This window comes from Saccostrea cucullata, unplaced genomic scaffold (assembly GCF_032062105.1).
Source record: "Saccostrea cucullata isolate Sc308-1 unplaced genomic scaffold, CSIRO_AGI_Scuc_v1 ctg1571, whole genome shotgun sequence".
Taxonomy (NCBI): domain Eukaryota; kingdom Metazoa; phylum Mollusca; class Bivalvia; order Ostreida; family Ostreidae; genus Saccostrea; species Saccostrea cuccullata.
Genome location: NW_026939058.1, coordinates 21,838 through 33,170, shown reverse-complemented (window position 1 = coordinate 33,170; position 11,333 = coordinate 21,838). Strand labels below are relative to the sequence as shown.

Sequence of the window (11,333 nt, the reverse complement as noted above, 5' to 3'; positions counted from 1 at the left end):
CTAGGTTTTGTTTTTTATATTTATTAATGCCACCAGTGTTGATTAAATGCAGGACATTTGCAACCTTGGCCACTCAAGGGTAGAGTGAAGCAGACGATAAAATTCACTTTGAATTCTAATTATCTTGACCCATAAATTTGGCAAGCATTCCTGGCTTGATTCACTGACAAATTGTTGGAAGGCATTTCTTAATTTAGTGGATGTCAATAGCTTGGAATATTTTGTACCACAATGAAATGAAATTTTTCTCAGCAGTCTGAACCCTTGATTGGATTTGAGTTCTTTAGTTTTATAAATTGGTAGTTGGAATCAATTTTCAGAACCTGTATGGCTTTGAGAAGTACAGCGATTGTTTCTTTTAGGTTGGTTGAAAGCAGAATTGGGACCGTTCTTTTCCCTTTTATTTCAATTCTTTTGTGGGTCTTTCATAACTCTCTTTCAAACTTTGATAAATATTTCTCTATGTCATTGTTTACCGAGAGTTTGATTGTCAATCCTTCGTTGTGTTGGCTTATAGTCAAACGGTGTGCCTCCCAACTCCTCTTTCTATAGAACAATATTATCTGTGCCAGACAGATTTCTTGAGAGTTCAGAGTATGTAGATTCTTTTATTCTGTCTTGAAGTCTTTGTCTAAGGGTTATGGCAGTTCTAGAGAGGTGTTTGTTCTAGCAGAGGAAGATTCATATGCTATCCTTGCTAAATGAAATATATGGAGATAACGAACAGTATTCAAGCTCAAAAGTAGAGCAGAGTTAACACGGACCTCTGAAACATCAGAGGTGAGATCCGTTGCCATTTCTCAGTATGTAAAGTTGCCAAGGTTTTGAAAGATATTTTCTATAAAGATGTAGATAAAAGAGATTGATCAACAGATCGTTACTGGGTGAGAGAAAAAATATGTGCCAGATGACAATATACATTGAAATGCATATCCTTTCCAGTTATATAACCCTGAATAGAACTTGTTAAATGATAATTGTTTCTTTTATAACCCAATAAATGAAGACTGACTGAATACTCATTACGATTAGTAGAGGGATAAACATAAATATTTTCTGTTTGAAAGTTTAATTTTATGGAATTTAAATTCAGAGTACAACTTGCTCCGCCTCACCTAATACGGATTTCCATTTCACACCCTGTATGACTCTGTATTAGGTCACTAACGGACTGTGTAACTAATAGTATTAAACCATGAAATTCAATACTCACAAACCGTTACTTCCCTTAAATAATGAATCCCATGATTGATGAAAATAAATAATTTTGCAGTTTTATGTTTGCGTGTGTTTTAATATTTTGAAAACATATAACACTACCAGTCCCACTTGATATCCACATGGTTCTTGATGCTTGGACATATCAATGATCAAGTATATTGTAGTTTTACTTAATTTTTTAAATGATATTAATGCAAGAACAAAAAATCAAGTACCTTAAGATATTGTTAATATGAAATGATTATTACACTGTAAATCACTTTTATTTTCGCGAGAACATTATTTTTGCTTCATTGTAAGAGACAGTAGTCTCGCGAAATTTTGTTTTTGCTTTGATTAGTATTTCTTAAGTTTGTGTAGAGCAAAAACCACAATCCATGAAAATTTTGTTTTGATTTAATTTTTTAATTAATTAATATTGAATGAGTATCTAGCCAAGATAAGGTGTTGTGAGAAGTTAGTTATCTAGCGTAATATGCATTGTATTGATTTATTGTTTGATTTTGTTAAAAACTTGAACACTTGGATGGAATTAAGCAGCAATTATAGAGTTCTGTTTCAAATTCATTTTGAAATATGGACTTGAATAGTGCAAAATTTTGATTATAGAAAAATAGAAAAAATATTGATGAAAACAACTGTTGTCAATGAACAGAAAATGTGATTTTTCAGAAAAGCACCCACAGTTACATGTAATATATTCCAAGTCTGTTAGCCATTATCTTGTTGAATTCATTCTGTTTTTATGAAATTCTTGTGCTAAATCACATTTAGTGAATATAAGTTGAGAGAAGTCATATCAAAAGATGGAAAATACATAATGCATGTTTATTATATCCTAGAAATTTCATCCGTTTAAATTTTATATTCACACATGTGATTTTATATGGGAATTTCATAAAAACAGGATGAATTTTATATACATGTATTCAAATATGTGAAGTACATACATATATCTTGGTTTCCGTTTTGTTAAACATACATTTGAACATGTATTGTTTCGAATTGTGTTATTTTCTGACAATTATCAGAGTGATAAAGTGAGTTGAATTATGAAATTCCATAGACTTCTCTGATGATGTAATAAACTATTGGAATGATTTTCGTTTTTGGGAGGAATTTATAGTAAGAATGCTGTATAAATGGTTTGCAAATAAAAATACTGTACTTTGATTTTTTTTTGTTCATGTTATAAATTCTAAATTACCTTATGATATGACCATTTACGGTGTTGCAGCTACTGTTTGAGAAATATGAATACTTCAAAAACCCTTTGGTAAGTTTTTGTCAGTGTCTTTGGCCAGAGGGCTTTCATTAGATTTAAAAAGTAGGAATTTAACCCTGTTACACGAGAATATAAGTAGGAAAATACAAACAAGAGATTCTTTGTATGCATAATCTCCCTTTCAGAAATATTTACTTATATTGAATCTTCCCCATGCCAGAAACTTGGGTTTTTAAGGGTTTGTAGCTGTAAATCATCATCACACTTCAAAAACCCTTTGGTAAGTTTTTGTCAGTGTCTTTGGCCAGAGGGCTTTCATTAGATTTAAAAAGTAGGAATTTAACCCTGTTACACGAGAATATAAGTAGGAAAATACAAACAAGAGATTCTTTGTATGCATAATCTCCCTTTCAGAAATATTTACTTATATTGAATCTTCCCCATGCCAGAAACTTGGGTTTTTAAGGGTTTGTAGCTGTAAATCATCATCACCGCACTAATATTCCGGGAAAAAATCCTTGCTTTTCCTGATTAGATGCCAATATTTCCACCAAATGACTGAAAGCGCTTATTTGGCACTCTTGCCCCGCCCGCCGAAGGCTAAACTGAGCATTTATGATCAGAATTTGTTGTCATCATCTTTGGCGGTGTCAACTTTTAACATTTTTATCTTCAGAACTGAAGAACCACTGGGCCAATTTAAACTAAACAGGGCCACAAAAGCTGAATTTTATGTGGAACTTCCAAAGCATCCTTGGGATATTGTAGATTTTAAATTGTTAAAATCATGACCCCCGGTGGTAGGATGGGGCCACAATAGGAAATTCAAGTATTACTGGCCACAAAAGCTAAAACTTGAATGGAAGCATACAGGGGTAGTCTAGATTCTAAATTGTTAAAAACATTACCCCTGGGGGTAGGGAGGCACCACAATAAGGCATCCAAGTATATAGGAAAAATCTTCTCAAGAACCACGCAGACATTAGACGAAGCATTTTGGAGTAATGTAAATTCAAAGCTAATTTGTTCAAATCATGACCCTGATTGGGATGTCGGTAGGTCGGGTCCTCAATAGTTATTAAAGGGAGGTATTCTGGTCAAGAACGGCATCACTAAAGAAAATAGGTGAGCGATGTTGCCCATGGGCCTCTTGTTTAGAATTTTGGAGATTCTTGCACAATATGATGCTTGCGAGCTTCATTACTATCTTGTTTGTCATGTTTATCATCCATCTAGATATAAAATTTATTAGACCCACACATGATAGCTGCAGAACTGTAGCTCTCCGAAAAAATATAGTGACAGACCGGAGAGTCACAGTGCCAACCATTGAAAAAACTGTATATTTATTGCGCACAAAAAATTGCGCTTGATTCTGAACTAATTCTTCCAAATTCTTATCTCAATTGCTAAAAAGTTAAATTTCAAAATATTTGAAAGCATTGTGTCCTCTACCAAATTTGTGATACTCATGGCTCCAGCGTCAGGAGTTCTAATGCTAGGGTGGGGCTATATAGATTATATAGTGAAAGTGCATTATTTCTTACAAATCTTCTTCTCTGCTCCTAGGTATTAAGCAAACAAAGTTGATGTATATAGTTATGATAAGCAAGAGTGTTTCTTCCAGAATTGTGAACTTCATGGTCCCAGGGTCAGGGGTTATGGAGTTAGGACGGGGCTCTATTGATTAAATAGTGAAAATGCAATAATTCTTTGAAATTCTTCTCTGCTCCTGGGTGAAGAGCTATTAAATGAAATATGTACAATTGTACATAGTTATAAAGAGGAAGAGTGCCTCTTCCAAAATTGTGAATTTCATGGCCCCTGGTTTGGGGGTTCTAGTGTTAGGGTGGGGCTCTATTGATTATATAGTGAAAATGCATTTATTCTTTGAAAATGTTCTCCTCTGCTACTGGTGCTCTTCTTCTAAAAAAATTTAATTATTACTAGATTATGCATGAAATAGCAAAATGTTCGTCAAAACTAATGCTGAAAAAATCTAACCGTAGAAATATAAAGTACGCGTAATAGTAGCAAATTAGACATTTTAAAATAAAAGTATGTTGATAATAGACGATGAGAGAACTTGCCTAGGTGCACAGCTATGACATCTACACTGTAAGAAATGTGTTTAGAATCCAAACACTTTTCTAAACACTTTTTTGTCACCTTTTTTATACGTTTAATTCCTAAACATATTCAATTTCTAAACACATTTGAGAAAGTGTTTAGAATCGAAACACATACGTGTTTAGATTCTAAACACTTTCTCATACATGTTTAGAAATTTTACATGTTTAGGAATTAAACATATAAAAAAGAAGGTGACAAAAAAGTGTTTAGAAAAGTGTACGGATTCTAAACACATTTCTTAATTATGTGCTTAGAAAATAAACATATCTAGATTTAACACATTAAAACAAGTGTACCTGCAGAAAAACTATAAAACTTTGTAAATTTTGACACAAAGAACACATAATATTATTGTCAAAATTTTCAAAATAGTAATCGATTAAATTATTTATCATGAGGCCTCTGAATGTTTATATATGTAGATACTTTACAATTGTATGATGTACTTAATTTACACAAATTTAATTTGATCTCTATAAGTTCAATTAGCATGAGATATATTATATTTATAACGCAGGCAGGGCAACAAATTATACACAGTAATTTATTTAGAAAAATAATAAGCTGGCAATTTTAGATAAAAAATTCACTGAATCTTTTTTAAAATGCTTTATTAAAGATATTTAAATTAAAATTAGAAAATGTTTATTTTTTATACATAATTATGATTAATTACAGTTTCAATTGGTTGCAGAGTTTTCCATATGTCAGTCACCAAAATATCAAACTTGATTAACTTTCAGCAGTCCTAAAGCACCACATAGCACCACATGATATAATATCCCATCAGTAACTGCCAAAAGTAATCCATTTCAAATGCACAAGAATAATTTAAGGTACATGTATTCAAAACTGTCGAACATTGCCGAATTAGGGATAATCCAATGCACTTCATAAGAATACGTTTCTTAGCGTGGATCATGGAACAACAATTTGCACTTGAAGATGGCGCCGGCTACATGTACTTGAAACATGCTTTAAGTTCGATCTGGACTATTCACAAAACCTGTATGAAAGAAAGTCAGATTTAAGCGAAAGTACCGTACGCTGCCCATTGAAGTTGACATCAGTTTTTCAAGTTGTTTTGAAACTATACTGATATTAAAATGGTTATTTTTAATGAAATTCAATATAAACTCCTCTCCTACAAGTTTATTAACTACCCCCAAGTCACTGTTTACATTGCTCATCGTGGTTTATAAATGTAAATCTGTAGAAAAAGAAAACATACCTTTAATATAATTCAGTAAGAAGGTGCCTTTCAAATGATTTTCAATATTTCTTCATGGTTATCCTGTGGGTTGTCAGTAATTCTCCTTGATACGTCACATAAGCTTTTTGTGATTTGCTTTGTTTCGATGGCCGCTCAAATTAACGTTCAAATATACGAGTATTTTGTGTCATTTCCGGGAAGATAACTCTGTAGACTACATCAAAAGGTGTTTAATTTCTAAACACGTTCAGATATAAAACATGTTTAGACGTAAGTGTTTAGTTGTTAAACATATTTCTATACATGTTTAGATCTAAACACGTCATGGAAGTGTTTAAATCCTAAACGCAATTTTTACAGTGTAGGTTTCGTGCATGCTGTTATTTGAGAAAGGTTATCTTTATCGAGATATACCTGCAATAAAAGCCTAACGCATTACTGATCTGTTAACTGTTTTGAAGTTTTCCTGCAAGAAGCTCGCTTTCGGCTTGTTTCGAATACAATTCTAATGGATGTCCGTGTTTCTGTTTTACTAATAATCGGTTTAAGCTTTAGTTGTGGACATTGCCTTGATGAAGAAAGACTTCAGTGGATGGAAAAAGAAATCCAAAGACTGACAGTTAAACTAAATGAACGTGAATTGAATTGCCAAAGACTTACTCAAACAAATATGGAGAAAAAAATCTTGATATTAGAAAACCGTGCAAAAACCAAGAATTGCGAATTAATAGACTTGAAAACGAAGCAGACCAAAAAATGCAAGACGCTGGAAATTTCAATAATGAACGGTTGCATGAGAAGAACAATATAATGAGAAACAGAACTAAACATGAATTGCCTTTAATTCTTGGTTTAATTTCCTCTTCGGTTGATGGCAAGGATGGAAAAGAGGATTTGAAATCTACAAGTCCCATCAAACGTGGTATGCTTTATTACATTTTTACCCGTGAAATACTGTAATTTATTCATTGAATAAAAATGATATCCTGTCACAGTGAGAAAGGATATCAAAATGATATCCTGTCACAGTGTGACGAATAACAGAATTGCGGGAAAACTCTCGATTTCCCTTCAAATAACGAAGATTGCTGTAAAAGAATTCTTCCTTGACCTAATATAAGATAGATGGAAATAAATAAACCATTCTGACAGCGAATAAAACTGTAAAAATTACCAAAATTATGTAGCTAAATCCATGTTAATTGTTTACAGTGTTTTCACTTCATATAGCTATGACGTCTCAACCGCTCAACTATGACGTCACCAGCCTATGACTGTATTACAAAAAGACAGAGGGAAAGGAAAAATCAAAGAATTTTTATTTTAAAATGTAATAAACAGAAAATTCAATGTTTTGTAGTTGAATATGTACTTCGCACTCGTGAAAATATCAAAAATCCTGTCCCACTCGTGAAATAAATTCCATATTCAACTACAAAACATTGAATACCCTTACACTATTAATGCCAAACGATTAATTTCAGTAACATAGATTTTTTAAAAACTCAACAGTATTAAATACAGTGTACGTATTTAAAAAGAGTGAAGATAACGAACAATGATAAAACATTCTGTACACAATACAAATCTGTGAAGATGGTATAGTATAGACACGGGCACTGGGGATTCAAGAGTTCCGATGACGTGTCCAGGAGGAATAGGCATCTCCTGTCAACGGTCACACCCGCCGTGAGCAAAGTTATACGATCTAACTACTTGTAATTGATTAATGTTAAAAAAAAATAGCAAAAATATAGTATGCAGTGAATAACAATTAGCTATTAATAAAGTATTCATAATTCGTATCCAAAAAGCTTGTGTTACATGTGACCGGTCAGCAGGGGATACTCACTCCTCTATAGTGTAATGTTAAACCACAACATCCAAGTCGTGCTGCATGATGATGAGTGCCAGTGCATGCTTTTTTATTCTGTCCAATTAAGAGATCACATTTAAGTTTAAACATTAACAAGCTGATAAAAACGGATAGGATCAAAACGGATTTAAATACATATAACCGGATCAGCAAGTGATGCTCACTCCTTTATGGTACCTAATCCCATGATTATTTGGAGATCCATGTTTGCTCAGCTCCTATTTTGCATTGTTTTATGGACTTTGATATTGAATACTGTTCGTTATCTCCAATTTTCCATATCCTTCAATAATCTCAAATACAGATGCCAATATTTTCTTATAAAATTTTATATTTGATTTTGTATTTGTATTTTACAGCTGCCTCTGGATCTGTGGCTTTCAGTGCATATATGTCCAATCGTGAGCCCGAGCCAAGTCCACATCATACTTTTATTTTCGACTCTGTACTGACAAATGTTGGTAACGGCTACAATAAACATTCAGGAATATTTACTGCTCCACACACAGGTATCTACGTATTTACCTGGACAGTCTATTGTGATCCCCACGGTTATATCTTCAGTCAGATTGCTATAAATTCCAATTTAGTAGGCGCTTCGTTTACTGACGCATATGATTCAACTTACACCCAAACTTCCAATGGTCTTATTGCGGTAGAGATCAACGAAGGAGACACAGTATTTATTCGCACACATCCGACTAATTCTAATAAGGGCAGAATTACAAGCAATCCCGTTGAACATCGCACGTCATTCAGTGGATGGAAAATCAATTTAGACGAAGTATTTACTTCGAAAAAATGTTACATTGTTCTTTGGAAAGGAATAAACAAGATTTGTACACTCCATGTGGCACAATGTTTAATGAAAAAGAACCATTTAAAAGACTTTAATAAGAATGTTTTAATGATAATCAAAAATGGGGGTCACTTAAATGAGGGCAAATATAATCCGAATATTGATCTTTATCAGACCTGGATATCAAAATGGGTAGTTTTGTTCTCAGAGGGAACATGTTTGATATCTCTATATGGATATTGTAGATATCATTCATTGTTCTCTTTTGTTTTGTTTTTAGCTCTACTGGTTAGTGACCAGAAGAGCTTATGCGGTAGTAATGCGTCCGGCGTCCGTCTAGCTGTCTGTCTGTCTGTAAACAATTTTTCAAAATGCTACTCCTCCTACAGTTTTGGTCTGATTTCAATATAACTTGGCACACAAGTAGACTGCACTAAGAAACATAGTTCTGTATATCGGTTTTTGATTTTGATGAACGGTGTTGACATGGTTACTAAAAATAGAAATTTCCTTGAAAAACATTCAAAATGCTGCTACTCCAACAGTTTTAGTCTGATTTCAATATAACTTGGCACACAAGTAGATTACCCTAAGATACATAAATCTATTTATCAGTTTTTGATTTCGATGAACGGTGTTGCCGTGGTTACTAAAAATAGAAATTTCTGTGAAAAACATTCAAAATGCTACTCCTCCTACAGTTTTGGTCTGATTTCAATATAACTTGGCAAACAAGATACATAAATCTCTGTATCGGTTTTTGATTTTGCTGAACGGTGTTGCCATGCTTACTGAAAATAAAAATTTCTGTGAAAAACATTCAAAATGCTACTCCTCCTACAGTTTTGGTCTGATTTCAATATAACTTGGCACACAAGTAGACTACCCTAAGATGCATAAATCTGTTTATCAGTTTTTGATTTCGATGAACGGTGTTGCCGTGGTTATTGAAAATAGAAATTTCTGTGAAATTGATTCAAAATGCTATTTCTCCTACAGTTTTCGTCTGATTTCCATATAACTTGGCACACAAGGAAACTACACTAAGATGCATAATTCTGTTTATGTTTTTCGATTTTGATGAATGGTGTTGCCATGGTTACTAAAAATAGAAATTTCTGTGAAAAACAGTCAAAATGCTACTCCTCCAACAGTTTTAGTCTGATTTCAGTATAACTTGGCACACAAGTAGACTACACTAAGATACATGATTCTGTTTATCGATTTTAGATTTCGATGAACGGTGTTGCCATGGTTAATAGAAATAAGAAATTTCTGTGAAATACTTAAAAAATGCAATTCCAAATACAGTTTTAGTCTGATTATAGTACATGTATAATGTGGCATGCAAGTATTGTACACTGAGAAACATCATCATTATTCTGTTTATTGCTGTTGTGAAGTTTCAAGTCACAACTGCCACTTTTCTTTGTTTAAAGTACAAACCAGTAGAACTACAGTCTCGGCAGAGACTTCTGGTTTTCTGATGTATTGCTTGACCCATATGGGTGCAATATGCAATAAAGGTAATAAAAAATATCTGTATAGCAGACTCGAACTCCCAGGATACTGAGAAATTAATATAATGAGCCAACAAATTATTGAGACTTTTTCGAGAAATGTTTTTCAAAGTATTTAAAAAATAGTACAATTTCTTAGTAGTTAACCTTGGGCTTTCAGTAAGATGTGGCATTCTCGGCGCTAAGAAATTAGTGCCTGTCAAATAGATTCTCAATGGCTAAGAAATTAATAACATTAGGAACTTTGAATTGTTATTGACACGATGAGAAGACTTAAGTTGACATACGGCTGAATGTATATTTCAGAAGTTAAGGAAGGCTGTGTAAATTTCAGAAGATAATTTTGTAACGTCGAGAAAGTCACGCCTTGCTGAAAGTCCAAGGTTATCTGAATTGTACTAAAATACTTATAGATTGAAATCCTTTTTTATCAGATATAAACACTACTTATATACTGTCTTCCTTTTTTATATACATGTACAGTGTTCAATGTATCATTTTGCCTCCTTGAACTTGTGACCTCAATCCATATACTACATGTGACTAGGGAAAACAAATATTATCGTTTTACTAACAGAGTGACAGTTTGCTTGATAGGGCGTGCTAAAATTTTGTATGCTGATTATCATTTTGCTCATCGATTGCATATTTGATTTATATGGAATCACTAATACTAATTTGCAAATGAAACTCAGAATACAATACCCCGATAATACTGGCCAATCACAATGAATTATTGTTTACCAGTGCGGCATTTGTACTCACCAGCAACACATGGTCTGTCAAAGCCCGTTTTCTGTACATAAATTTCAGCCATTCTGGCCAGGTGGTTGTGGAGAAGGAGATTTTAAAAGTTTTTTCCTATACATATTTTTATGTTAAACTTTGATTCCCTATTGTGGCCCCGCCCAACCCCAGGGGTCATGATTTGAAAAATATAGAATTTACACTATCCCAGGGTACTTCCACATAAGTTTCAGCTTTTCTTGCCCAGTGGGTCTTGAGAAAAAGATCTTTAAAAATTTTTCTTATATATTTCTATGTAAATATTTGATTCCCTTTTGTGGCCTCACCCAACCCTTAGGGGCCATGATTTGAACAATTTAGAATCTACATTACATCAGGATGCTTCCACATAAGTTTCAGCTTTTCTGGCCCAGTGGTTCTTGAGAAGAAGATTTTTAAAGATTTTTCCAATATATTTCTATGTAAACATAAGTTTCAGATTTTCTGGCCTAGTGGTTCTTGAGAAGAAGATTTTTTTAATGACCCCACCCTATTTTTGTCTTTTCTTGATTATCTCCCCTTCTGAGGGGACCTGGTCTCTCATTTTTACAATTTTAATT

The 11,333-nt window shown here is 33.2% G+C and overlaps 1 protein-coding gene across 1 annotated transcript; it reads left to right on the top strand.

The window, feature by feature from the left end:
• Window positions 1-6,258: 6,258 nt before the first annotated feature.
• LOC134252169 (uncharacterized) lies at window positions 6,259-8,708 on the top strand (the record flags this gene model as incomplete). The annotated part of the gene is made up of 3 exons (XM_062734607.1): window positions 6,259-6,714; window positions 8,028-8,177; window positions 8,259-8,708. Coding segments are annotated over exons 1-3 (766 nt in total), but the record flags the coding sequence as incomplete, so codon positions are not given.
• Between the last annotated feature and the right edge of the window lie 2,625 nt (window positions 8,709-11,333).